Below are 27,935 nucleotides of genomic sequence, written 5' to 3'. Positions count from 1 at the left end.
GAAGCTCACTAGGCCTCAACCATGAGCTGCTCACCTTCCTCCAACAACTCCGTCACCTTCTTCAAGTTACCAATGAGGCTACGTCCCAGACCGACCAGAAGCAGCTTCTCTGCGTTGGCGGGTAGGCCGAGGTACGTAGGCGGCTCGCGCTCCGGTAGCTTGTGGATCCAGGCCATAAAGTCTGATAGTGAAGTACCCGATGGCACGATGAGGCTGCCCTCCTGGTTCTCCGTGCCCTCGACAAGCTTGTGTCCGACGTCGTAGGCGGACGGCGTCAGGAACGAGTGCACCAGCTGGTTCAGCTGCTTGAAATCTCCCTCATTGTCAATCTTGCCTCCGTAGGTTTCCGTGACGAGGTAGCGGATCATCTCCCAAGGGATGCTTTGAGGTGCAATGTTCGTGCGGGTACCAGCGGCGTTCTCGATCCAGGTGTCAATGATGAATGCAGAGCATTCGTACTGAGCATGTTAGCTTGTGCCTCAGGTACTACAAGCTTCGCTTGGTTTAGAGAAAAACTTACGTCACTGTCATTAAACTCCCAGAAGCCCTTCCATCCCAAGCTCGGGGCATAGCGCAGACGCTCCTGAACGACTGCGTGCAAGAAGGCAAGCAGCAGATACAATCTCGTACGCTCGACAGGTGCCTTGGCGCCTCTGGTAGACAAGGAAGACATGGAGTCCTTCATATTGGCGCGCACGCCGGCGGGCTGCTCGTACATGAGTACTCTGGAAGCGCGCAGCAAGTTGACGGGAATCTTGGGACTCGACTCCATCGACAGGAAAAGGCGGAATTCCGAGTGGGGGTTGAGTGACTCCATGCGCTTCTCGAGACTCTGCAGCCAAGTAGGTGCGAGATGTACGTTCTTGACCAAGACCCAGTTGCCCAACTGCGCGGCATTGTTGATGGCCTTATCAGCACTCGCGAGACCCTCGTTGGAACCCATGGCAATGTTGGTGCACTTGACGCGAAGCCTCTCAACGAGATTGTCCACCTTGTAACTGGCATCGAAACCAGGGCTGGAGACCAGAGAAATCGGTCTGGTGGCGGGAACCTGGCTCACCGTCTCCTTGAGATCCTCGACGACGTCAAACGTGTCTGAGCCAAAGACCAAGGTGACGAATCGTTCGGCAGCGGGAACGAAGCGATCAAGGCGGAACAGCTTGACGAGAAGCAATGATTGTAGAGCCTGGTCAAAGGCCTCCGTGCTGTCGTCCCAGATCTGGGGAACAAAGTTTTCGGCAAGCTCCTCGGTCAGGAACTTGTCCCAGTCGGCAGACGAAACAGCGCCAAGCTTGTCCTTCAGCACACTCATACGACCAGCTCTGGTGAAGGCCTCCTCCTTGGCGTCCTTGTCGGTGGAAAGATCCTTGCCTTCCACGCGATCATCAAGGATGATGTCGATCAGCGTCTTGTCCATCTTGTACGGCGAAGCCTGCGCAAGCAGCATGGCCAGCGTGATCCGGTCTTTTTGGAGCAGGCCGAGCGCAGTCCGCTTGAAGGCGGTGATGAACAGGTCCTTGACAATAATGTCTCGCCGAATATTGTGGTTCGTCTCATTGGCGAGGTTCTTGTTACCGTGCAGGACAGAGTGGAAGATGTCGAGGAAGTACTGCAGGGAGAACTGGTAGAAGTGGTTGAGGTAATGGAGCTGCTCCAGTACAGCAAACACAGTACTGCAGGAGCGGGCAATGATGCTGTACTGCTGGGTAATCTCTTCGACTTCTGCCATGACGCCCTCGGTGTTGCTCATCTTGTCTGAAATCTCCGCAGCCTCCGTCTTCAAGGTCTCCAGGGTCTCGATGACGTTGTCGTCGTCAAGAATGTTTCCGCGAGACTCGTTGAGAGCTTGCAAAAGACGCTTCTCCAACTGTCGCAGATGGATCTTGAACTCTCCCTGGAGCTTGATGAGGTTGGATCGCCGTTCGTCGACATCCGGTCTCTCAGACTTCAGCACGTCATTAAGAGACTGGGTCTGCAGACTGCTCTGGGTGACCGTGAAATTGACAAATGTGGTCCGAGAGCAAATGTCGGGAGCAAAGGTTGCCGACGGGTCACGGGTCGACAGGTAGATCTTGAAGGACGGCGAGAAATCAATCTGCTGCTTTCCAAGCTGGATGAGGACACGACCACCAGTCTTCTGGTATTCCTTGTTGAGGACATGGTTGAGGATGGGATCAAGGTACTCGGCATCCTGAATGAGAATGGGGTTACCGAATCGAAGGGAACTCTCCAATTGCTTGGTGAACGAATCATCCAAGAAACTGGTGACCGTCAAGCGACGGTCCTTGCTCTCCTTCTGCAAGAACTCAGTGACTCTGCCGGAAGGATCGATAATGAGAGGGTAGCGGTTGAATCGCTTGAGGACGATGGCGTTCTCCGTGCACAGATCATCGACCGGCAGGCTGTTCTCCTGCCAGCTGAGGCGCTCATCGGCAGTCGACAGGTATTCGGTGACTGGGTTGTGTTGCTTGTATAGTACACCGGATAGCTGCAGCTGGTGCAACCAGTCATCCATCATGGACTTTCGGAAAGTCTGATCGTAAAGACCACTGTAGGCGAGGAAAGCAGCCGCGACAAGGACATCGCCAACGAGCGTGCTGATCTGGGTCTCGAAGGACTTGCTGCCCTCCTCCCAACGAACTCTCTCAGACGACAGACTGTCGAGCAACTTGACACTCCTGTCGACCTTGAACTGGACCTTGGACATCTCAGACTTGATGGCTTGCGTCTCGCTGATGAGTGCAGCGTACTCCGTCTTGTACTGTGCGATACTAGACTCGAGGGTGTTGATGGTGTTCTCAACAGCCTTGGCCTCCGCCTTGGTCTGTAGAGCGGTCTCCTCGAGAGCGTCGACTTCGTCCCTCAGAGGGCCGACACGGTCGAGAATCTCAGAGTACAAGACCTGTGCCTCAACCCATTGTACCAAAGGACCACAGGCCTTACTGGCGCGGTTGACCTTGTCGAAGGTGAATTCGGGGATCGACAAGAAGTCATTGCGCATCTTGGTACGCAAAGCCTTGGTCATTTGGCGTTCGTTGTCAAAGTTGACAATGCTGGCAATGAAGTCGTCACGACGGATGATACCTTGGATCGTTCTCCAGTCGTTGACTTTGTGGCCAAGTAGAGCACAGACAGACTCAAGAGCCAATCTGACACCCTGGGGCGGGTTACCCATGGATCGGACTTCGGTGAGATGTTGACGCTTGATGTTGCTAACGCTGGCCTTGGCCTCTTCAACGGCGGGTTCAGCCTTTGCAAGGTCCTCCAGCACAACCGTTCTTCGCGTGGCCACCTCGGCCTCTTGTTTCTCGAGCGCGACTTGAATCTCCAAGGAAGTGTTCTTTCTCTGTTCAGCCTCTCTCTGGTCTGCAACCATGCGCTGCAGTTTCTCGTTGGCCTCGGCGTCCTTCTTCTCTAGCTGTGACTTCTTCTCGGCAAGACTGACCCTCAGATCGCGAACCTTGTCGACGGTGTCTCTAAGCTTCTCAAGACCAACGTTGAGATGGCGTTGCTGCTCTTCCAGATCCTCACGCTTCTCATTGTAGAGCTTGACATACTGCGCAACGAAGTCCAGGAAGTGTCTGGGGGTAAGGAAGGTAACCTTTCCTTGCTGCTTGAAGAGTTTGGTGTTGAATCTCTGAAGGGAGTAGTGAATGTAGACCATGGAGTTGACAATAGTCTCGCGATGCGTAGGGGGCAGGCTGAGAGCACGGTACGCCACGGGGATAGTATCGGGTGCCTGGAAGTTGGGTCGATCAAGATCCATGGACTGAGTGAGTTCGTGGCCTACTTGGAAGAGAGCCTGATCAGACCAATCTCCGAACCAGTTGAGGACGCAACGGTTGAACAAGGCAGGACTGGTAGCAGCCTTGGATCCAAGACCACCCTCCGGCGGGTTCATGGTGAACACAACATGCAAATTCTTGACAATTTGTTGCGTGAACCACTTATACAGCTCCTCGGGCGAGTCGAGGTGCAGGTTCTGTCGTTGGGCACCCTCCTTGCACGCCGTCATGAGCGCGGCGAACTCGTCTCCCTCGAATAGACCGGGAACCTCGGCGTTGGCTAGCAGAGTGTTCATTCTTTCGAGGAAACCAGAATCCAAAACATTGGCTTCGTCCATGATGAAGCAAATCTTCTCGCCCTTGCAACCGCAACGTCTGAGAACATCGCGCAAATCATCGTCAAAGTCTTCGGCAGAGTACTTGCCGTGAACCTTGATCTGGAAGACCTTGAGACCGTTCATCCAGGCCACGAAGCGCGAGAGCGTGGTCTTTCCACTACCACTCACACCGATGAGGATAAGATGGCCCTGGGGTTGTCTGAACACACGATCAATGCGGAGCACGTGTTCCAAAACGTCGTTGAACAGAATGAGGGGTACGTCGACTTCTTCCTCGCAGAACGTCTTGAGTCTGGCCTTGACAAAGTCTCGAAGCTGCTCTCGATCGACCGGTACGTAGTTCCTCGACAGCCAGTTGGAGAAAAGGATAGGACCGCCGAGTGCCTTTTGGTCATCGACAGTGGGGAAGAGATCAAGAGCGATTCTTCGGACCGCATCATCGGTCCACTGGCGCTCATCTTCGGCGACGAGACGATCTTGGAAGAGGCGGAGAGCCTCATGCGCCCAAATACGAACAAGCCCCTCAACGGACAAGGTCTCCAGCGGCCGGATGGCTTCGTAGATACCGCGCACCCATCGAGTGAGCTCACGAGGACTGTAGACGTAGTGAGGCTGAATCTTGGGCGTAAACCGCTGCTGCGACTCAAGATAGAGCTTGACCATGGCCTGGGTGAGTGGCTCAGAGTAGCCACGAAGGGCTGGAATGATCTTGAGAACAGCCTGATTGAAGGTGCCGTAAATCTGGAGCAGGGAAAGCTCTCCAGGGTAGTCGACCATAATGAGAGGAGCATGGCGAAGGAATCTGGCACCCAGGGGTGTACGACCTGCGTCTGTCGGAGGGTTACAGGCACCGACAAACTGGATACGATCAAGCGTGACCCAGGACTTGTCCGAGGTTCTCCAGAAACCGTTGTGCTCAACGAGCTGACGTAGGAAGGAAATCGCTCTCTGTGTTCCATACTTGTCGGGGGCAGGCAAGTTGATTTCATCACAGAAGATGACCAACCATCTACCAATCTGTGTCGGGGAAAGCATGACTCCGTTCAAGGTCTTCTTGTACTCGCAGTATTGCTCAAAGGTCTTGATCAGAAGGTCGGGAGTAGTCGCGCTGGAGAAGTTGAGGCCGACAACCTCCATGTTGGGAAGCTTGCGAAGAGCGCTGAAGAGCGTCATCGTCTTACCGGAACCGGGAGGACCGCAGAGAAGCAGCGGCTTGTGCTCAGCCAACCAAGAGTAGAGGACATCCTCATGACGCACTGTATCGAGGGTCGGAATGACCACATCTGTCTGAGTGACGGAATGAGTATTGACTTCGATGGTAGGCACCTGGTTTTGCCACGGCGCCCACTCGGCCTGTGGGAGAGTCACATCGAAGTCGATGAGCGAGCTGGTACCATCCAGAGGCGGGTTGCCAAAGCTGGCCAGACCACCGACGGCATCTCCGAACGCTTTGCGGTCGTTCAAAGGGCAGTCACCAGTGAGAGCCCAAACCAAGGCAAGGAGAAGCTTCTTTGCGATGAATCCTTCAACCTGCTCAGGGTCCAAGGGGAAGTCGGCGTGCTGGGCGTTGTACTCAATCATGTCGCGGACTGCCTTGTTCAAGAGAGAGAACAGTGTGTTGAGAACGCGAGCGACAGTGAAGTCCATAATGTGGTTGTAGCTCTCGGCTTCCTTGAGTGCAGCTGTGAGGAAGTCCTCGCCAGAAAGATAGGCGTTGAGCAGATCGGCGACTTGAGACTGAACGGCCAGGGCTTTTGCAGGGCTCTGTCCAGCTGCGACGCTGTCTTCGTCTAGGTCCTCGAAAGGCTTGGAGCGGAGCGTGCCGAGGTAATGCTCGAGCATCATCATAGGCGTAACGGTGTCCTCGCTGAACCAGACCATACCGCAACGACTGACCGTGGCAAGAGTAGCATACTTCAACGTCTCGACCTCGAACATGATGCGAACGTTGGCGGGCAAGTTGAGACGCTCACCGTTGGGAAGAGTAAGAAGTTTATTGTCGTCCAAGACACTGTTCAAGTTTTCAACCCATTCGGGGTCAACGTCACCATCGAAGACGATCCAGTGGCGCTTGGAGTCCTCGCCTCTGAGGTTGTCGACAATCTTTCGTAGGATGCTAGTGAACAGACCATCCGTCCATTCACGCGTGGTAGAGTCGAGGTTTCCGTAGAGAGCTTCCTTCGACATGACCTTGGAGTCAATAACGTGCTGCACGCCCTCAACGCCCTCGACCTTTTGGAGAGCGTCAAGCAGAAGAGTCCAGGCAGCAGACTTGCCGGTACCAGAGTTACCAACCATCATCACACCATGGTGGATCTTCTGGATCTGGTATAGTTGAAGGACCTTTGTCATCCAAGTGTCGTTGACCACCAGCTTTCTTTCGTCTGCAAGTGTTCTGATGGCCTCCTCGAGGGCCTGTAAGTTGGCCGGTACGTACTTGACGCCAGGGAAGCAGTCCTCTTCGACTTCGCCAAGGATTTCCACATCGCTCTTGATCAGCTTGGGGGCGATGGTTTCACGGATGCTCTGCACGATAATCTCGGGCTCAACAACCTCTTCCGCGCCAATGCTACCGTCACTGTTCACAAGTCTTGCGCGCTTGAGACCTCCAGAGCTGACGAGAACACTCTTCAGAGCACGCAGACCAAAGTCATAGTGAGCTTGCTTAGACAATCTCGCGGCACACTGATCGAAGAAAGGAACCGTGTGCTTCGACAGCTTCTTGGCTTGATTGAAGCCCTGAGAGTACAGCATGACTTCGGCAATGAGCTCCTTGTCAGGCTTGGACATGGCAACACTGCGGAACAACTTCTTCAAGTTGTCGGGAAGGTTGGAACGGCCAGCATAGCCAGGGTTCATGGTGATGAAGATACCCGTGTTGGCGTTGACATGGAGCTGGCGTCCAACCAATTCGGTTTGAGCCTTGTCGTCTTCGGCGCCCTTCTTCAGGCCCAGCTGAATGTTTTGGATTTGCTGCGAGACAGCGGATAGAATTCTCTCCTCGAGACGGTTAAACTCGTCAAAACATCCCCAAGCTCCGACCTGGCAGATACCAAGGAAGATACGACCCATGGCTTGGAAATCAAAAGTGTCGTCACAGCAGAAGACCAAGGTGAAACGACCGAGCTGCAGACCAAGGGCCTTGACTGACTCCGTCTTACCCGTACCGGCTGGACCATAGGGAGATCCACCCAGTCTTTGCTCGAGAGCTTGTGTGAGAGTAAGGAAGCATCGGTCTGTAAGAGGTGTTCTGACTAGGCGTTCCGGGACTCCGAGATACTCGAAGCCGTAGCTGAGCTTTGCGTTGGCCATCTTCACCTGTAGGCGATTGGGGAAGTCACCCTCGGGAGTGTAGACATAGCGCATCTGAAGTAGCCACCAGTAGTGAGTCGGCGTGGTAGCGTTGAGACTGATAAGCTTCTCGATGGCGTCACGCTGGTGCACACATTCGGTGATGAGCTGTTCGCACTTCTTGCGCTGAATGACCTCAAGATCACCCAGGACAGTATCGGCAAGAAGGCGAAGCACCTGAACCTCGAGTTCATAGAGAGATTGCAGTGACTTTCCTCCGTCAACGAGGGACTTTTCGACGGATGTCGTCCAGACGACTTGTGTCGCAAGAACGACAATTTGACTGGGGAAAGCTTCCATGAACGCATCCATCGCCTGCTTGTCGATCTTCTCAGATTCAAAGATTGGCGTGTACTGCTCAACGGCTTCTGCGAGGAGCTCTGCCAGTGTGTTCTTCATGCCACTCTCCAGAAGGGCCAGCCAGTCGTTGATCTTGGGCGTCTTGGCGAGGGAAATCTCCTTCTTGAGGCGCACGGCCTCACCCTCCTTCGAAGTGAACCCAGAGATGATAGTCTCATCGTCCATGATCAGTCCAGATAGACCAGCAAACATTTTCTTGAAGTGTTTCGCGATACGCAGGGTATCGTTGCTGTTACCAATCATTTCCAGAAGATCCTCGTCACCGACGAAGTAGAATCTAGGGAAAGAAACACGCTCCTTCTCAAGGTATTCACCAAGAGCCTTTTGGATCTTGTTGAGAAGTTCAGCCAATCTCTCAAGAGATTTCTGGACATTGGGGATTGTCAAGACGTCGAGAACGTAGGGCTGCTTGTAGACCTTCTTCATGACAGCAGAGAACTCGCTGTTAATGTTCTGGAACCGCGAGGACTCGACTGGCAATAGGTGCTTGATGTCGGCATTGCCAGTGAAGACGCCCTCAAGGTAAACCCATTGACGCTGAACATCAATCCAGACGTCAAAGAGGACATGCACTCTGTTGAGCTTGTCTTCCCAGGATGACGCCTCTTCTTCAAACTCCTTGTAGTAAGGTGAGTGCTTCATAGCTTGCAAAGAGTTCAGGTTTTCGCTGCACTTGGCAAACAGATCGTCCCAACCGCGGATGAGACGGCACTTGTTCTGATAGTTGACGAGCTCCAGCCCATAGTTGGACCACGTCTCGCGGACCTGCTTCAGAAACTCCTCCAGGGCCATCTCACCCTGCGCCTGGGCAATGATGTCCCTGACAATAACCTCGGTGGCGACAAGGTTGAGGTCCCAAACATCGCCAAGAGTCATCGACACTGGTGAATATCGCTTACCAGGCTTGATCTGCTTGTATATCTTGGTCCAGTGGCGGTCTCGGATTGCCTCAGACTTGAGATCAGAAAGAATGGTGTTGACCTTGAGCAGACTGCGAAGGATAGTCTGCACGTGCTCAAAGGCGGCATATTGTCTCATGCGACTGGGCATCTCCTTGGTGCTCTTGATGAGGTCGTCAATCTTGGACCGAATCTTTCTGGGTTGGACAGCAGTCCACAAGACCTCTCGCGTCTCGTTGAGACTCGCCCAGATGGTGGAAAGGTTAGACCAGACAGATTGGAAGTCCTGAACTTCTTCCAAGATGGTACCAAGAGAGGTGTCCGCGGACGTCGGGATATCGAGAGCTTCTTTGGCCTTGGCCACCATTTCAAAATCGGACTGCAGCTTGGAGATTCTGGTCTCGAATGTCTTCAACGTTGCGGTGGCAACATCAGGCTGAGTGGTGCCAGAGACTGGCTTCTCGTCATTCCACTGCACTGCGACCTCGGCAATCCTGTCGTTGACAATCTTATCCTCGGCGATGATCTTGGATCTCAGAGCGTCAGTCTGGTCCTGGACGATCTTGGACTTCTTCTCCAAAATCTCAGTGAGAGACTCCCACGAGCTGTCAATCTGCTCGATATGAAGCCAGTCGTTGGGGAATTGGTAGCGCTGGCGCACGAGGGTGGACTGGCCCTGTCTGAACATGTCGATCTCAGGGGCCCAGAGCTTAACGTTGCGTCTGCAAGCCTGTACAACAGTAATGAATTGCACGGCTTGGGCGGTGGAAGACGCATCAAGGCCCTGACTCTCAAGGTCTCGGCGAGCCTTTTCAATCTCGGCGTGGACTTCACGCATACGGTTGCCGAGTCTGCTGGCGAACTTCATCAAGATCTCGTGCTGCCATTGGTCGTACTTGGCGTTGACCTTGGTTTGGACTTGATCGTAGTCAATCGTGATGTGTCCGAACTGCCGGCTGACTTCCTGGGTGTCAAAGGTCTGGCGCGTCTTTCTGATTTCCTGAAGCAGCTGCAGCCATCTCGCAAGCTGGTCTCCCAGAGCCTCGTAAACCTGTTCTGACTGAAGGTCCCAGAGAGACTGAAATTGCAGCCACTTGTCGACGTAAGAGCCGATCTCCTGCAGCTTCTTCTCGACAGACACGTACACGCGGCTGAGCAATTCGGTGCAGTCGCTGGGAAGGTCATCAAAGTGCGGCTCGTCCAACGTGGTCGTCGTCAAAGTCATCTGGTATCGCGTAGCCTTGATCTTCTTGAGGTTGCAGACGATTCCGAGCCACTCGTGGAGTTGAACGAACCAGCTCGAGCGTGAGTATTCCAGTGGAGGATCCAAGTAGATCACCTGGTTTCGCATGGACAACTCGAGGATCAGACGCTTGATTGTAGGTCCTTCTTGTACAGCCTCTTCGCCATTCTCAGTCACTTGTTTGCGGCGCCCATCGTCAAGATAGTCGTCCTCGAAGGCATTGATCCAAGCCAGAATGGCGTCTTGCAGACGAGTAAGAAGCACCTCCTTGAGCTTCTGGTTCATCATGTCGACCCAGTACGGCAGGTTGACGTATTGCTCCAAGTTGAGTTGATCGACGGCAGTCTGGATAGTCTCCAGGCGGGAAGTGAAGGCGCTGGCTTCGTAGGGGCAAGTATTGAGCTCAATGAGCGCCTTCTCCACGGTCGCGTGGATTGACGCCAGTGAAGCGGTCTTGGCCTGGAGCAGGGACACGGCCGCGGCAAACTCTCGAATGAAGAGGCTGTGCTTGCTCTCGGAGGGCTTAGAAAGCCCGAATTCGGACACATTGGGCAATGCAGCGTTGTTCTTGGTGGAGAAGAAGATCTCGTGGGAGTTGACGAATGACTCCCATCGGAGAGGAACACCTCTGGACACCAGAGCGTAGACGTCGTTCCTGTATCCATACACAAGCACGGCTTCCTCGCCCATCTCAGAGATCTGCCGCATCGTCTGCGAAAAGGTACGGACACTCTCCATGAGACTGACTGCGAATGGGTAAACACGCTTGGCGTCCTTGGACACATTGTTGATTGAGTGGGGAACAGCATAATTCTGCCACATGAGGTTGCGCGTCTCTTTGAAGAGGGTGATGACCTGGGGGTCAAAGTTGACCATAAGTTCGTAGCTGTTGCCCGTCGATCGCTGGCGACGAATATCGAATAGGAAACCAGAAATGGAGATTTGACGACGCTGAACATCATCGAGCCACGCCTTGTAGATGGTTTGCGTGTCCAGCTTCTTCCGGAACAGATTGCTTTCGCTCTGGAGTTTCTGACCTTCGGCGTGGATGGCCCATTCGGAACCCAACACGTCCTCGACCTTCTTCATGTAGTTGTCGAGCTGATGCTCAATCTGTCGGGCCCAGATGATGGCACCAGATACGGGCGGCAAATCACGCAACTGGGCCATAGCGTGAGCCTCAGAGTGGCCATATTGCTGTTTGAAGCGCTCGTGAAGACCGTGAATGGCTTGTTTCACGTGCTCCATCAGCTGGTTCTGGTACTCGGCAATTGCCCCACGAATCTTGGGGCGCACGAAAAGGGCGTTGAACTTTGAGAAGACGCGGAACATCTCGTTCGCGTTCTTCGCCGTCGCCAGGCGATCTCTCAGGCGCGCAATGATAGAGTTTTCAACCCGAGAAGTCCGCTCATTGTACATGTTTTCGGCCTTGGCCCATCTCTCGGTGCCCTCGGGGGAAACATCCAAGAGGTCAACGTTCTTCAACGCCTCCCAGGCTTGCTTGACTTCTTCAACGGCATCCACATCGCCCATCTCTTCGACGACGACTACGCCATTGGTGTTGGTCGTTTCCGTCAAGCCGCTCACAGTAGCCTTGGGGCCGAGAACGTTGACAATGGTCCGCTGCAGCTGCTCGTGGTTGTCGCGGAATGTGCTGACGTACTTGAGACGGCCTTGAAGCTCCGCATGCTTCGGGTTGACCTTGATGGGGATGAACTTTTCGTTTCTCCTGCGCGTCACCTCACGGGCGACGTTGGTAAACTCCTTGATGCTTTCGTCCCACGTGGTAAAGATATCGTCGCTAGCCTTCATGATGGCCTTGAACTCAGTGTAGTCGAGGTTCACAAGCTCCGTACCGGGCAAAAGTCGGTGCAGCACCTCGTCCAAGTCTCCAGAGATAGCTTCGACCAAAGGGAGAGCTCTCCGAATGGGGTACGGGCAAATTCTGAGCTTCCTGTTCAGGTGGCCGAAGATCTGCACGATGGCGTCCTTGACCTTGGACAGGTACGTGGCGGAAAGTAGCTCATCCAGCGGGAAGTCTCGCATAAGCTGGTTGTACTTTTGGACCTTCTCCATTGCCTCCTTCAAACCGGTATCGGCCGTAAAACTGACAGTCGCCTGGAAACGCTTGGCGTGCTTGAGGATCTCGAGGGTCAAGAGAACTCCCTCGCTACGGAGCTGTCCTTCGATGCCCTCCAATGCAGACTCCATCGAAAGCCAGAAGTTGACCTCCTGACTGGCCGTAAACTTGAAGTCTTTGGCGCTGTCGGCGGGGTCCCTAGTCATCCTCGTAATGACCTGAATAGACTTGATCCAGCTGTTCACATTGTTCTGCAAACTGTTGAGGAAGGTACTGTCGGAGAGCACGGTGCCCGGGATGAGATCGAGTGTGGGTTTCGAGTGTCGCGAATCGGCCTCTTCCAGCGCGTTCTGTACCATTGTGTGGAACATGAGGGAGACCTCGGGAATCTCGACATTCTGCTGGAGGTGAAGCAGGCTCAGCTCCAGGTCGTTCCATCTCTTCTTCGTGACGGGAATACCCGTCTTGGAGTCCACGTCCGCCCTGCCCCTGGCGCCATTAGTGATCTGGCTCCGGGTGTTGGCATCAAAGTAGGGCGCCAGCGCATTATGAACATAAGAGTGCAGGATCTCAAAGGGCGAAGTGGAGGGGCCTTGCTCGCCGGCGGTGGCATTCAGGGTCGCAGGGCCTGGGAGATTAGTCAAAAGTATCTGGGAAGTGAGCGGCAAGGAGGGGTCGATCGGGCCAGGGCGCTGCTTCAGCAGAACGAGGCATGACACGGTCGTCGGAAACGAGGAGATTTCGGTTGTCAGGGAGTATGTGTAGGATGGAGACTCTGCACTCGAAGGGTTAGCGATGCCTATGCGGCCGTTAAGGGTTCTAGAGGCCACGCGGGTTGAACGAACTTGACTCCTCGGTTCCATTCTGTATCGTGGATACGGGCAAAATATCTTTCTGAATGTACAGAGCGTTGGGGGTATCGGTAGCAAAGCGGGTGCAGCGCTGGACAGTGTCGGAGTAGCGGTGCTTGTGAAGCAAGCTTCCAGGGCTCTCGAGGTCCTCGTTGGTCGCTCCGAGAGCTATCTGGCAAACCAGACCAATGTGTTCGAGAACGCGGTTCGGATCGATTGAGGATTCGGCGGTGGGCGAGGCGACGCCGTTCGCGCCCGGGATCGGGGTGGAGGCCACCTCCATGGCGGCTCGGGGGAATGTGGTATGTGTGTTTCGGACGAAGAAAGACGATATTTACAGAGTCGAAGTCGGCATCATCGTAGGTACGACGGATAGACGGTAGCGTGGGTGAGTGGACAGCAGTGTGTCTGTCAGGTCAAAAAAGGGCAACCTCAGGGGCGATGACTGGTCGGCCGCGAGATCGACGAGTCGTGGTGTGCCGAGGAGCGGAACGAAGAGAAGCGAGAGAATGGAAAGTGCTAAAGGAGAGTTGAGGTATCTTTGAGTGGGACGAGGACGTGGTTATCGCGTTTGGGAACCGAGATGTGCTCGTCGTCCCGTTGTCGTCGTTTGGTAGTGGGTGATTATTCGCGGCAGCGGATTTGATGCGCAGCGCAGATTCGGGGGGGTGGTCGTGGGATGAGTCTACGAAATGCAACTATGTAAGGTAAGGTCGGAGGTGAGGTATCTGTGTAGATTGACGTGCCCGGTCTGCTGCAATGCAATGTTGACTTTCCAGACGAATTACTAGAGAGTCCCCGGACAGGCTTGACTTGTCCAAGGGTTCCACTTTCACTTTCACATAGGCCGTTTGGGAACCTCTTGTCTAGGTATTGTGCAACCAGTCCCGCAAGTAGAATTACACTGGAAACAGCGGGAAAAGGTACATTGCATCCAGGTGGTCCTTTCCCTGAGATGTCTGCGAGTTTTAACGCGACCAGGCAGGACCCTTGTCGCGACAGCATGTGTCAGGAGGTTGCTGGCCACTCAAGCTTAGGTACGTACACCACCTCAGTACCTACAAGCTTACTAAGGTACGGATGCAAGTCCCACCTGGGACTGCGGTATCTATCTGATTGGCTGCACCTTCCACGTCTCACCAAATCAAAGCTCCGATCTACCGCGACGATGTCCTTTTTTTTTTTTTTTTTTGGCTACGGAGTACGGAGTATTGTGCTGGCAATGCATGCTGGGCCACTCAAGGCACCACAGGGAAATAAGAGGAGCTCAGACACGCTGGCCACGACACGTCCCCGTCTGTACATTTTCACCTGCACCAACTGCACCAGGCATAAATCTGCATCAGGGTCCCCTCCCTGTGCATGTCCGCAGAATTGCTGACTGTTTCCTCAGCATCCCCCCCCCCCCTTCACATGGTCATGCACACCTACCTTACCTTACGGAGTACGGAGTACTTGTAGAACAATAACTGTTCTTTCTTCACATGCACATGTCTTAGGTAATGCAGCCAACGACGCGTTCCATCAAGCCTACCTACAGACTACAGAATATTACCCACACACGCTTCTACCTCATAAATCGAGAGCGCCATGATGGAATGAGAGAGCATGGATATTCTGCTCCAATTCGATTCGTTAGACCCCCTGGCCCGTTTGAATGCTACCAGTACAAAAATGGCCATCCAATCTGCCACATCCAGCGCCCACGCCCGCTATCCTTGGGTACCCAAAATTACTCTTAAAATCGCCTCTTAATTAGCAGCGACCCCTGGATAGCTCGAGCTTGAGCTGCAGCTTCCCGCCCGCGCGCCCTTTGCCCCACTATCCTACCACTACTTCACCTCACTCTACACAATATGTCATTTGATACGGTGATACCTCAAGGTAGCCGCGGTCCGGCAGCATATTGCCTCATCCATATCCCGCGTTTCGTCCCTTCTAGCTATCACGGTACATCGTCTTGGCGAATGGTATTTAACGCTCCTGACGCGACTTATGGCAGCCTGTCGAAATCACAAAAGTTGCATCAAGCGGCATGATCAAAAGTCGAATGCTTGCTTCAGTCATGTTCGCAGATACTTTGCTGGTTGAATCCCACCCAATGCAACCCCGGACTTCCAGATAAATAGAAAGAAATGAAAAAAGACAAAAAACTGCTTGATGACCCCAGCCTCTAATGGGACCGACCTCAGATCACACCCAAAAATCGACTCCGCCCCATTCAAACACCTGATTCCATCCTGCCTTGCCTTACGCTTTCGGCATACCGACGGCCATGCTTCCGCGACGCAGAAAGGAAAGCATCGTACAAGTCCCTTGTCAAACCAGTTGCCCGATCCCGTTCCGCCATGCAAGGGTACCCTCTGCCGAACCTTGTCCATCCATGGCCGTACACTACGTGCCATTGTTGCCAGACCCTTCTGGGCCACCGAGCCTCTCCCGTTGAACCATAACCCGTTGGTTGCAAATATCGATAAACATTTCAAACCTCTCAATGATCTGGTCCTTTTCCACCAACTTCTTCTTCAACTCGTCCACCTCTTTCTGTTTGTCCTCCTTGTACTTGTCAAAATCCTCGCGTGCCTTGGCGAGTTCTTTTCTAAGATCTGCCCGAATCCTCTCTTCTGCCGTGGGGTGTGGTTTGCTGTATATGGCCGGTCTGTTCTCTGCCAACCCCGTAGCCACCTTTTGAGGGTTTCGGTTGATTGCAGCTCTGGCATTGTAGATGTCGCGAGGGAGGAGGGGGACGTGAGGGTTTTCGCCTTGCAGTATCTCCAGTGTCTCGTTTACACTAACCCCTGTCGAAGAGTCAGCGGCTGCTCTTTCTCGTGGTGTTGACTTTGCCGGCTCACCATTCTCCTTGAGAGCTTTGACGGCGGCCACCATCTTGCTGTCTAACTTGCGAGCTGCTGGGTGGAGGAGCGGGCTTTCGCTAGGGCCGTGGTTGTGTTGCAGATGCTGAGGATCCGGTCGGTATCGAATCGTCCACTGGGTCCGCTGCTCGATGGCAAAGAAGCCGAACTGACAGTCGCATTTGCGCGATGACGTCTTTCGCTTGCGGAACTCGGGGCTCACGCGACTCGGGGGCTTGCCTGCCCGATCACACACGAACAGAACTTTTTTGAGTCCAGGAACTGTCTTCTTGGAGCGGCCAATGACGATTGCGTAACCGACTGATGTGCAGTATGCGAGAACGCTCTTGTGCACCGCCTCCAGGGTCGGGAAGCTGCCTCCCTCGGGAGGAGCAGACATCATCTCTCCCATGGGTGTCCGAGGAACGAATGGGGCCCCATCGATCATCTTTGGCTCGAGGGAATCGTCACCCTCAGCCAGGGATGCATCAACCTCCATACTCTCCCCATGCTGATCACTGGCCTGAGCAGGCGTCTCGGGTCGGGCCTGAGCAGGTTGCTGGACCTGCGGCTGGACTGGGGAAGCCTGAGGCACTTGCTGGGCCTGCTGGACTTGCTGAACTTGTTGAGGCACCTGCTGGACCTGAGCAACTTGCGGCAGCTGCTGTTGAACTGTTGGAGGCGTAGGCTGTGACAGAGTCTGAGCTTGAGGGGTATGCTGGGGCACGATTGGCTCAGTCTTGATCTGCTGCTGGGCGGCCTGCTGCTGTTGTTGAGCTTGTTGCTGGGCGGCCTGCTGAGCCTGCTGTTGTGCCTGTTGCTGTGCCTGTTGCTGCGCCTGTTGTTGTGCCTGCTGTTGCTGCTGCTGTTGTTGTTGTTGCTGCTGCTGTTGCTGCTGCTGTTGCTGTTGCTGTTGCTGCTGATGGAGACTGTGCTGCTGGCTCAGCTTTTGTTGCTGGCTAAGAGACTGCTGATGTTGCTGCTGTTGCTGCTGTGCCAGGGTTTGCTGTTGGCTCAGGCTCTGCTGGTGCTGTTGATGTTGCTGCTGTTGCTGGTGATGTTGCTGCTGCTGGTGTGCCTGATGTTGCTGATGTGCCTGGTGCTGCTGGTGTTGATGCTGCTGACCCAGGCCTTGCTGCTGGCCGAGGCCCTGTTGTTGCCCAAGACTCTGCTGATGGCTCAAACCCTGCTGCTGGCCGAGCCCTTGCTGGCTGAGGGCAGACTGCTGACCGAGGCCTTGATGTTGTCCCAAGCCTTGCTGCTGGCCGAGAGCCTGTTGATGGCTGAGGCTTTGCTGACCTCCCAGGCCCTGCTGTTGACCCAAGCTCTGTTGTTGACCGAGACCTTGTTGCTGACCGAGGCCATGTTGATTGCCTAGAGGAAGGAACAGATTAGGGCCGTTCTGTCCCATCTGCTGCCTCTGGGGCGGCCCCCTCTGGCGTCCGAGGGCGGCGGCATTGGGGACGTGGCTCGGGGGACGCGAGGATCCGTTGACGTTGCCATTGACGGGCGTCGGTGTCTGGAAGAGATGATGGGGATATTGAGCCTGGGTCGGCTGCTGAGGCGTATATGCTTGTTGTTGATAAGGCGACGCGTTGTGAGGGCCTGGCGATGGCTTTTGGGCAGGATTCGCGTGTTGCAGGGGCGGGAAGCCGCCTGGGCCGCCGTGACTTCGTCGAAGGCTACCCGGCTGGGGAAAGGCGAGGCCTGGATGGCTATTTCCCGACTGCCCTAGACTCGACATTGTGTGCCGAGAGAAGGGTGGTCGAAGCCTTGGATGGAGATGAGGGAGGGAGGTGAAGAAAGCGAAGAAGAAGGAGCGTGAGGTCGGACGTGTGCGTGTGTGTGTGTGTGAGGGGGGGATTGTTCACCCGCCGAGGCGAGGCGAGGCTTCGGGGGAGAACGTGTATGGCGAGGGTATCGTCAGACTCAACGGGTGGACGGTCGCGTGGGTATCGACTTGGAGGTCGAGGTCGAGGTCGTTCGAAGTCGTTGAGCCTCCGCTATCATAACCCGAATCCCAGAGATGCTCGAAAGGATGCAACAAACGAACCCTTGAATGTGGTCTGGGGGTGTCGATAATGGGATTGGGGGGAGGGAGAGGCGTGGAGTGTGTGTGGGTTCTGGGAGGTGTGCACAGAAAAGAAAGGGGAGAGCAAACATGCGAGGTGTGAAGGGTGGTGTGCGAGGAAGAGAAGGACGGCGGACATGGAAGAGACCTGGGCGGATTGGGGGGGGGGGAGGGACGTGGACTTGGACTTGGGACTTGACCCGAGGACCGTGTCAAGTCAAAAAAGGACGGGACTGGAGGGAAAAGGCCAGAGAGCCCAGTGGCAGTGGCAAAAAAGATTGCAGAAAGCCAAAGGGCGATGGAAGAACAGTGAGGACCAGGAGGGGAACAGGGAAGGGGAAGCCTAAGGCAAAAGCTGAAAGACAAGAAATTTTCTGTGGCGCGGGCCTTGAGATTTCCTCAAGGTGCACCCGAACTAATTTTTTTGGGCGCAGCAAAGAGCAAAGGGACGGGGCGGCGACAGCCAAACTCAAGGTAGAATTGGAGCCTGAGGAGTCAAGACTCGAGGGGGAGGACCCACCCTCTCCTGCCCCCCTTGAAGGCTTTCAGCCAGCTGGCATTGGCTGGAAAGTGAGACGGAACACGTGATTTGACCGCAACGATGATGTCATCAAGAACGAACAGAGCGGCCCCCCCCCCCCCCTTTTCTTTCCATTGTTGGCTGCGCCGACTTCTTTTTTTAACCGCCCGCCTGCTGGCTGGCTGCTGGGTGCTAGCGTTCGTCAGCGCGTGAGAGACGAGAGGGGAAAAGAAAAAGAAAAAAAAAAAACAATAACACACACACAGCCAGAAAGGCAACGCGTTTCGTCGAGGGGTGAACACGAGCAGCAAAAACATATCGGATTAAAGAACTTGCGTGCGTTCGGCCGATTCAAAGCGTAAACGTACCCCGTACGGTACGGGATGGACGAATCAACAGAGGTATGCACTATCTACAATTAAGGCTCAAAAGTTTGATCGCGACTTCCCTCCTCCACACCATGACACCAGTGACCAAGGTGCACGCCAAAAGAGGGTGAGGTGACAGCTTCCTGGCGTTTACCCACGTCCCGAACAGAGGCGTGGGATTGGGAAAAAATAATTGGAAGACGGCGGGAGTGTCCGAGTGAAGTGGGTGGGAAAAGTGTCATTTGAGGCTCCAAAAGTCATTTTGCGCCGTTGACGGTGGTGCCAGCTCGGTGCTGGTTCGACACCTCTCTGATCTGACAGCTGCGCTCTGCGCTGTGTGCTTGCGCTGGACGCGACTGGACTTGCTTTTTTCTATTCGCACTCCTGCTGGGGCCGTCAAAACCACAGTCGTGGAAGGCCAGATTGGTTTACTTAAGCCACCCATCTTATCAGCACCACACCTCAGGTATCCAGATTGCGCTTGTACCACCTTTTGCAGGTACGAAGTACAAGCTCCCCTTCCCCCAGGGCCCCCAGGGGATCTCAACCAGACGGGCCACACACGCCCACGCCCCCTCCAACTGCCCAGGTCCCCTTCCTCAACCCCCGAATCTCTGAACAGGACAGTCGAGAATAAGGACTTTAGGTTCTGCATGTCATGCCTTTTCCTTGGGCCATCAAAGAGCGGGCTACAAACGCTATTCCCTCCCGTCATCAAGACTACCTACGCAAGGTACAAATAAGTATGCCTGCCCCTTTCCCGTAAGTTTCGGTACAGATACACTAGGGAGTACCTCATCTTTCCATTCGCCCCTTGAGGTGAGATGGCCATGGACACTCCCGCACCCCATGCATCTACGGGGGGTTTCGACGGCTCGCTACAGCACCAAGCTCCCCCTGAAGGAAGCCCGCAAATCAGCCTTACAAGTTACAACCCACCCCCGGCACCTGCGAAATGATTAAAAAAAAGTCGAGACCGGATAGCGAGAGCTGGGTGAGGAGGCCTGTCTGTGCTTTCGTGGTGCTTTTTTAGTGGGGGTCTACCAACGATGTATGGACCAGGTCCGATCCCTGCCCAAGGCTGGGTTATCAAAAGAGTGGCGTGTTTCCACATCACCTACACCGAGCTCACCGAGGTAAATGAGGTCTATGCCAATACCTCAAGTTCCTAGAGCTCAGGGTACCGGATGCTTAACCTCCACATGATGTTCCTCGAATAGAAACCATGAATACAAATGCTATTGCTGACGTTGACAAGGGAATCGTCGGTGATATAGCAAAGTCAACGTCAACAACCACTCACAAAACACTCAATGAACACAGCACGATTGAATTGTGTTCCATCGCCTCTTGGCCAAATGATGTGACATTCGACCTCCATGCCATGGTGCTTGAATGAAAGGCATGATCTCTAATGCTATCGTGCCATTCTCGGCTGTTAACTAGGAAAGTCATCAGCCACGTAGGGGATTTGACGTCAACAGCTGCTAACAATTCCCTTCCACCAAATACTTCCAAATGCGGGAATCGCAAATCGTGTTCATCCACCCGTTCTCGAGAAATCTTGTTAACTCAGACAATAGTCGTACTACTAGTTTACCTTTCAGTAGTACAGGCTGGTGTATTGAATTGCGTGGTTCGCACGCGGAAGAAGGAGGAATTAGGTAACTCAATAATTCGTCCCATGCGGAATTAGGTAGGCAAGGCCGTTTCCACGGGTTAAATCACCTTCCATATCCATCCTTTCTACTAAGTGCTCATAATTTTTAACAGGCACATGTTAAATTGCCCTTGTTAAAGCATTGGAATCCTGCAAGTAGGGTAGGCTGCTCCGTCGACGCAGTTTCCCAAGCCCATTGGCAGCTGCTATGCCTCGAAGTGCGGGACGCAGAGTTTCAAGGTGTAGATTTTGGGTCAAAGTGAAATAATTCTCCCAGGGGCGTGCCTCTGTCAGTGTCAAGTATTTAATTGTAATCATCCAGAGAGTAGTGCAATCAAAGTCGAAACATTGACTAGTATTTCCAATATATTTGATACTGTTGTAATATCTTCTTCACTTTCCTTCATCGAGTACCATTAGTCCAAGCTTTGATGGTATAGAATACAATGGCCCGCTAAACATAACCAAAAATAAGAACAAAGAAGGAAGCCAGACTCTGTTCGCTCATGTGGTATCTTTACACCCATCCTGTATACGCCGGAAATCAACCCCATTCTATCGTGCGGATTACTATCGAAGACAGCAAACCTCAAATATTTCGTTAATTAGTCTCTCTTCTTCCTTTTACTCGGTCTCCTCTCAGTCTCCCCGTCCACAAAGTGGTTCTTGTCTTGCTGGTGCTGCTTTAGATTGTCTGGTCGGTTCTTGTATTGGCTCGTGCAGCCCGGAAACGGACACTTGTAAATCTTTGGCGGCGCCGTTGAGTGTTGCAACTTCTTGTGCTTTGCCATGCTACCCTTGAACCACTGAGGGGCGCCTTTGGGTCGGTATCCACAGATCTCACATTTTTCGTTGGCCTCAGCCTCTGTCTTCGCTGCTGAGCTGGAGGTGGGGTCTTCCCGGACTTCGGCCGCAGACTCGCCAGGTACGTTGTCAGGCCGTGTCATGGATGGCGGTATCTGGAATGATGGTGCTGCTGGAACCCCACCATCGTTGAAGAACATAGTCAAGGGGTCTGGCAATCCATTGCTGTCTACGTCCATGTAAATATCAGGCATGGACGCCGAGATAAGTGGCGTGTCGGTTGTCGTGGCTCGGGCATCGCTCCAAGTTGTGTCGCCCAGGGTTGTTGTCAGATTCATGAAATCATCGAGGGTTGCCTCGCTTATCATCTCAGAAGGGACCCGAGAAGAATCCTTCAGACTCTCCTTTGTGCAAATACCGCGAATGATAGACTCCATCAGATCGATAGCGTATGCATGATAGCTTCTTCGTGTGGTAGCCCCTATCATAGGATTGGTGTAGAGGACCTCGAACTGTGCCCTAACCTTCGGAACATAATGATTGAAGTAGTCTTGCAATGACATGCACCCCTGATCACGGCATTAGCATAGTGCGGTAATAACTCTTCCGATCCTCGAGACCTACTTTGCCGGCTTGCATGAGCTCTATCTCCGCTTGCCTGGCGCTCCAAATACTGCCATCATCGATGCGCTTCTGAATACGCCTCCACTTTGCACCTAGACCATCGGCGCGAAGGAAGTCGTGTCTGAGATTGCTACGAACTCCTTTGAAGCTTGCAGACAGTGCACTGTTCGATGGAGCCCGATTGGCATTGTACTGCCAATGCTGTGCCCATAGCATCGAGGTTAAGACTTCGGCCGACTCAGGTTGCCCGCTGGACAGGACAGAATAGTCCAATTCTAATGCTTTGGGTAAGCAGTTGTCAACCAGCCAGAGAGCCAGTGTTAACGTACCGTCTAGGAAGAACTTTGCCACCTCCAACAATTCATCCTGTTCAGGTCGATTTGTCGGTATAGCAGGATCCCGTTCTTTGCCCTTTCTGCTCGACGACCGAGAGACTTCATCCCCGTGCTCACTTGATGATAAACCGTTCAGTTCACCGGCAGATAGATTTTTGGGCTGCCAGATCGCTGATGCGACGCGAAGATAGTCTGATTGCTCCCACTCAGGGAGCGCAATGCTGTAATGAGAGGTTTGAGCGAATAGGTTCCTGGAGCGATCCTGAGCACCATCTTCGTGGACAACAAGCGAGAGCGAGTACATCAGATGAACGAAGCAAAGGGTATCGATGCTAGTCGCGGGATGCCTACCCTCAGACATGCCCTTCAGCGCAACGAGGGCCCTGTCCGCTACTTGCTGCGGCGAAAGATCTCGCAACTGTGCTGCGAGAGCACTGTGAGAGACATGCTGCAGCTTTTCGAGTGAGGAGCTGATGTGAGTCTTGAGCGTATCCCAAGCCGACCCGACGAGCGAGTTGGCGTCCACAGCATGATCAGACAAGGCATCTTCTGAAAGCTCGTTTAGCGCAAGGGTGCCGACTTTTGGCTGAGCAGGAACGTCGGCGGCTTCAGATAAGGGGCTGACGGCGGCTGGTACCTCCAATGAGGATGCCGACTGGTCGAAATCAACGGCCGGAAGTGTCATGGGAAAATTTTGTAGTAAAATGTCATCTGCCGGAAGCTCTGAAATGAAGTTGTACGGCTCCACGCTATTATTCGAGTATCGACTTGCGTTAGAACATCCCCTGGAAAGATATCCACCAGAACCGCCGTCAGAGGTTGGTGATGTGATGTTTGTCTCGGCAGTTGTCCATGCGCCACTATAGGCAGAAGCAGGGGAAATGAGGTAACTGGCTGTTGTATCGGTGCTCGCGTTTGATCTAAGTGAATTGCTCGGAGAAAGATTCTTAGTCCTTGTCGTAGGCTGGAGTTGTTTCCGGGGGTAGCCAAAAACGTCAGTATTCAGGGCCAGTAATGGCCGGTCGGCTTTGACCATGGCATTATCGCTCATGTCGAAATTGTTCTGTGCAAACCAAGGATCGGGCAGAATGGAGTTTGGGTGTTGGAGGTTTGCCGGAATCATGCCCGTAGAAACATGAGGTTGAGCCGTCACAGTATTGAAATGGGCATTCGTGGGTGTAGGCCAGGGGACCTCGGTCGAATCAATCTCCAAGATCTCCGACGAGGAGGAAAGTTCAACTTGCTGTGGTTGTATATGCAAGGAATCGTCGTAGCTCGGAGGTGGTGCTATAGCGACTTCAGATACGTTGTCTAGGCGGACATCGGGGATGCTCGGGTAGTTTCTTGACTTTTGTCCCATGGAAGAGAAGAAGTTCTTAGCGACATTTATGATCTTGCGTCTTTTTCCAGGATGGCCGAGGCATCGTTTGCAGTTTCCGTCGGTAAACTTTTCAGCCTTGCTACATTCATAACACCAGTACTCGCCAGTTTCGAGCTCAGGACAGTCGTAGAGGTGCTCCAGCATAGCAGCGTGGTCTGGAAACCTTTTGCGACAGCGTAGCATTGGACATTCGAGACGATCAGTGGCCGTCATCCTTTGGGACTTGTTGCGCTTCACAGCGGCCCATACTATGAACTTGTGCAGAGCGCATTCGTCTCGCCTTACGGTGCGAGTGCTGCGGTTATTTCTTTAGCCCACGATCTACGAGGCTTAAAAAAAAAAGGCAAACCTTGAGCGGATAGACTTACACGCATGACGGCGAGGTGTTTGAGTCAATGGATGAGCGGGCTGAAGAGGTTGAAGTCGAATTCGTGCAGCAAGAGTCCCGTCGTGAGCGGCCGAAACTCAGGCGGGACGAGGTGAGAGCTCGTAGGGCTGAAGGTGACGGGCTCTGATTGAGCGAACGGCGGTCATCCCCGAAGGGCGACAGCGAAGTCTTGGACTCCATAATACCCCCAAGGTGCTCCCAAGGACGCACGGGTGGAAATCAGAAAGATCAAATTGCAAGGAAAGCAACGGTCAGAAACGGGTCGAATGAAAGGGGACCGATCCGCCACCCATTTTTGTTTTATTTGTCCATGGGATGAGGTGGATGAAGCCTGCAAGATTGTATTCAGGTCGGTGTCGTAGGACTCTCAGGACTTGGTAGCATCCCTAGGACTTGAGCTGCGGGTCGGGACTGGCTAAAAAAGGTGGTCTCTTCCCGGGCCACCGGCAGATGCTGTGCCTGTGCGTGCTGTGTAGGAGGGAGCGAACTTGGGTCAGACCGTCCCCGTCCGGCCAGGCCAGAGAGCGTCAGACTCAGAGAGGGGGAAGAGACATCCAGTGCGGGTCGGGTGCCATCCAATACCATGGAGTGGACGGCACGGTGAGGTAAGCAGGCAGGGTGGCAGGCCTCCGAGGCTCCAAGGTGAAGGGTGAGAGGAGGTGGAGAGGGCCACAGGGCGGAGTGAGATTTTGGCTGCGCATGTTAGCGAAGTACTTTGTATGATGCTCCCGTCCTGGGTCTTGAAAGGTTCAATTTCAAGTCAACACGGGATGTTTCATTGTTCCTCGAATAAACAGATATGGAATCAACAAGCCGTACTCGTCTCTAGAACCAACAAGATAGACTAGATTTGACTTCTTCCCCAGTTCACCCGCTTAACCAGTGTACGTGTACCTAGCCTTGTAGGCCTGACACTCTTCAGCATTTCTGACAAGAAACGAGGCAGACGGCATGGGCCTCCGTCTTAGTCTGGCAGTAGTAAAAGAGAATACCTACCTAGACATGCTCTGCGTCCAGCCAACCACGGCGTTGACAGCTTGCCTGCAGAGGCAGCAAGGCACACAGCCGATGACTGGACGGCGAGCCGCGGTTGGTGCAGGAAACTCGACTTTGAAGCGTAGAGAATGCCTTGCTATCCGCCTTGGTGTGCACTTGCACAGACGATTGGCTGGAGAACCGATGCTGATTGCGACACTGGCGGAATGCATTACCTACGTAGTACGCTGAGGCTGTCGGAGCCTTCAAACCCCGGGCCCCGATACCAGGCAGGTCGAAAGTCCTGAACTAGTCGTGAGATGACATCGTGGGCTGTGCCGCAGTGCCACGATGCGAGGGTTCCTGTGGCTTTGCATTTTGAATTACGCCGGAGAACACAAACGAGACGGAGTTCAGCCACCTGAGGGATGGAATGCCGGCGTAACCAATTCTCCGCAGAATTGCAGGAGAGGTAGTGATATCTCCTCCCAGCGACGAGACTATTCAAAGCTGGTTGGCGGTATCATCTAGTCGTAGCCACGGGATGATGATCTGACTTTGTGTTGGGTTATGGTTCCTGCAAACTTCTCCACGTGTCAGAACAAGACTGAGTTCGCGGGAAAGACGGGATCAAGTGGAATCTGAACTTTCTAAAGATCAATCAGTTTTCCTACATGTTTTTTCCCCCTCCTGCAAGCCACCGACGGCAGGAACGGGGTTGCCGTGCAAGTGCCCTGGCAATGAAGAAAGGAAAGAAGCAATGCGCCCCTTGGACGGGAGTGCCTTCCGATGTGTTGGTTTCCGACTGAAGACGACAGGATCTTCAACGGCAGGCACGCAGAGAATGAACCCCTGCCTGCCTCAACACCTTGAACTCATGGGACGACATTTCAACGACATGATGCGGTGATGCCTCACTCTTTTGCCGGAAACCATCATGTTGGCAGTCGTCCCAAGTATTCCGTCGTCTGTCGTTCAATTTATCCCTTCCTTGAGCTACGTCACTGGGATTAGCCTGCTGCTTAAACCACACCTCGCAAGCCACAACCCTGGCACGGCTAATACAGATGATTCGTAACTTCGTTCAATCGTTCGGCATTCAGCCTCAACTTCACGATCACCACGGCAGACACATCATGTCACTCCTCTTCCGGGATATACCGAAGGTCTGGAAAGCTAAGTCCTAGCTGCATCGCAGGCATCGCTCATGTTCATATAGTCTTACTTAGTCGACAACCGGCAAGTCTCTAGAGCCCGTCTACTAGTGACCTTGGGTGTTCTAGACCATGGAACATTACCCTCCAACTTCATCTCACCGCTCGCTGAACTTGGATCACTGATGCGTTACTGGACGGTCTTGATGCATCCCGTTTCCTCCCATTACCATCATAGACAAATATGGTCAGGCGATCTACCTATCTATGACTGCAGTCTAGCCTAGCAACCTGCGCTGTCCCTCAAAGCCCCCTGAAGGCCGTCGCGGATCACTATCTTGGTTAAAGACCATGTGGAAATCCCGGATGGGGCTCGCCGCTTCGCTTATTATCTGTAGAGGAGCAACTCCCGGCCGGCTTCGCCGACTCAATCCGCCGTCTGCCCCATTTCGACGACTTCACGTCGACATCAGGCGGCGTCATGGGCTCCGCAGCGAATGGCGACATGGGGGGGCGCACGTTTCGAAGATCTGTTAGGGGGAAAGCGGACCCCCATTCCGACGACATTGTATGAAGTAGATGCTGCAAGCTATCTTCAAGGAAGCATCTTATTCTTGGCACTTCACGACACGAATCTGCACGGAGACGCCCCGTTCGGACCAGACTCCAGACTCTGGGTAGCCAGCCGCCAAAGAAGAACATGCTTCGGGGAAAGGGTGATCGTCAAAGGGGGCACAGCATACGTGCTGCAAAGCTACTTAACCGCTGTTTCAAATATCGGGCGTGTGGGCGGATCGCCGGGGCACGGCATCCCTCGACCGTTCCTTTGAACCGCATAGCTAAGGATTCGTGTTGCAGGCTGACACGGTCCAATCAGACTTCCAAAGGACGACAAAGAGAAGATTGGGGCGCAGACATGCATCAACGGCGAGCCGTTGAGTCGTCGAGATTCGAGAGTTCGAGGTGTTCTCCCCCCCCCCCCCGGCGAGGAAAGCTCTAAACCAACTATCACGTATAGCGGCTACGGCGGGCCCAATTCGATGCACCCGGACTTGTCGGTCGGCTCTGCTAGCACTTGCATATCGTGTCATATTCGCATAGCTGCGAGCGAACTTCTCGGGGCGAATAAGAGCACAACTTGAGGCGAGCCAAAACATCTTGGCTTGGCTAGCTGCCTTTGAGTTGTCCATCAGGGGGTGACCCAGATGCGGGGGTTTTGTTTTAGTCGATTCCAGCTTGCAGGCGTCGGTTACAGAATCGCCCTCGACGGGGGTCGGCATCGACTGGAGTACGTCAGCAGTTGCAGACATATTCTCAGATCAGCTCCGCCAGAACAATGCTGTCCCTCATATGGTAACATGTGCATAAAACTGTACGGATCCATCTTTAAGTAAATGTTCACGATGCCGTACGTACAGGGTGGTGTTGACAGACGTATGGTAGTGTAATGTACTTCTCACGTTGCTCGACGGCCGCCTTTTTAGTCAGCATACAGGCTTCGGGCATTGACCAATAGCTCGCCAGCATCATGACTGATTCACATTCCTGCTCACCTGTCACACAGAATGCCATGTAAGTCAACAGCCGTACAGTCTGGATGATGGATTATCTCCTGGTATGTCTGAAGGGCAAGAAAGGGAGCAACATGCACCAGCACGACCAAGCAGACTGTTAAGCGCTTGCCGAACGTTGCCTTGATAGTTGACAGTGAAGCCCTCTCTGTGTTGTCGACCTGTTCGGGCCGAGAAGACAGGGGGCGATGAACCCAATGAAGCAATTACCTTCCTGACCCCGGGCCGTCCTGTTGACACTTTGTTTGCGGCTGATATTCATGGCCTTCAGACGTTCGAAAGTCGACGACATGCCTTCTCAGATTGCCCAACGCCAATGTCTCAG

The 27,935-nt window shown here is 53.7% G+C and overlaps 5 protein-coding genes across 5 annotated transcripts; 2 read left to right on the top strand and 3 right to left on the bottom strand.

Moving 5' to 3' along the window:
• Positions 1-8: 8 nt before the first annotated feature.
• On the bottom strand, positions 9-13,190 carry BDP55DRAFT_540667 (dynein heavy chain; the record flags this gene model as incomplete). Its single annotated transcript, XM_060568141.1, has 3 exons — positions 9-458; positions 521-12,831; positions 12,902-13,190. 3 exons carry the CDS (start codon positions 13,188-13,190, stop codon positions 9-11), a joined length of 13,050 nt encoding a protein of 4,349 aa, XP_060435765.1.
• A 1,934-nt stretch (positions 13,191-15,124) lies between these two features.
• Positions 15,125-15,524, top strand: BDP55DRAFT_645634 (uncharacterized protein). Its single transcript, XM_060573649.1, has 2 exons — positions 15,125-15,234; positions 15,263-15,524. Exons 1-2 carry the CDS (start codon positions 15,183-15,185, stop codon positions 15,358-15,360), a joined length of 150 nt encoding a protein of 49 aa, XP_060435764.1. The 5' UTR covers positions 15,125-15,182; the 3' UTR covers positions 15,361-15,524.
• A 2,136-nt stretch (positions 15,525-17,660) lies between these two features.
• Positions 17,661-18,452, top strand: BDP55DRAFT_213999 (uncharacterized protein). The gene has a single exon (XM_060566017.1). It carries the CDS (start codon positions 17,819-17,821, stop codon positions 18,416-18,418), a length of 600 nt encoding a protein of 199 aa, XP_060435763.1. The 5' UTR covers positions 17,661-17,818; the 3' UTR covers positions 18,419-18,452.
• A 2,275-nt stretch (positions 18,453-20,727) lies between these two features.
• On the bottom strand, positions 20,728-24,374 carry BDP55DRAFT_645623 (uncharacterized protein). Its single transcript, XM_060573648.1, has 4 exons — positions 23,891-24,374; positions 22,136-23,817; positions 21,807-22,081; positions 20,728-21,751 (listed from the first exon to the last, which is right to left on the bottom strand). Exons 1-4 carry the CDS (start codon positions 24,088-24,090, stop codon positions 20,984-20,986), a joined length of 2,925 nt encoding a protein of 974 aa, XP_060435762.1. The 5' UTR covers positions 24,091-24,374; the 3' UTR covers positions 20,728-20,983.
• Positions 24,375-26,878: 2,504 nt separating this feature from the next.
• Positions 26,879-27,349, bottom strand: BDP55DRAFT_626668 (uncharacterized protein; the record flags this gene model as incomplete). The annotated part of the gene is made up of 1 exon (XM_060571658.1): positions 26,879-27,349. One exon carries the CDS (start codon positions 27,347-27,349, stop codon positions 26,879-26,881), a length of 471 nt encoding a protein of 156 aa, XP_060435761.1.
• Between the last annotated feature and the right edge of the window lie 586 nt (positions 27,350-27,935).

Source organism: Colletotrichum godetiae (genome assembly GCF_030913485.1).
Source record: "Colletotrichum godetiae strain CBS 193.32 chromosome Unknown BDP55scaffold_3, whole genome shotgun sequence".
In the NCBI taxonomy this organism is placed as follows: domain Eukaryota; kingdom Fungi; phylum Ascomycota; class Sordariomycetes; order Glomerellales; family Glomerellaceae; genus Colletotrichum; species Colletotrichum godetiae.
This window is presented reverse-complemented; position numbering and strand designations above follow the sequence as displayed.

Coding starts and splice junctions, on each gene's coding strand:
- BDP55DRAFT_645634 (XM_060573649.1), top strand. CDS start 15,183: ATGCTTCCGCGACGCAGAAAGGAAAGCATCGTACAAGTCCCTTGTCAA. Junction 15,235..15,262: donor ACAAGTCCCTTGTCAAACCA/GTTGCCCGATCC, acceptor CCGCCATGCAAG/GGTACCCTCTGCCGAACCTT.
- BDP55DRAFT_645623 (XM_060573648.1), bottom strand. CDS start 24,090: ATGGAGTCCAAGACTTCGCTGTCGCCCTTCGGGGATGACCGCCGTTCG. Junction 22,082..22,135: donor GGCAAAGTTCTTCCTAGACG/GTACGTTAACAC, acceptor CCAAAGCATTAG/AATTGGACTATTCTGTCCTG. Junction 21,752..21,806: donor AGCTCATGCAAGCCGGCAAA/GTAGGTCTCGAG, acceptor TGCCGTGATCAG/GGGTGCATGTCATTGCAAGA.
- BDP55DRAFT_213999 (XM_060566017.1), top strand. CDS start 17,819: ATGTGGTCTGGGGGTGTCGATAATGGGATTGGGGGGAGGGAGAGGCGT.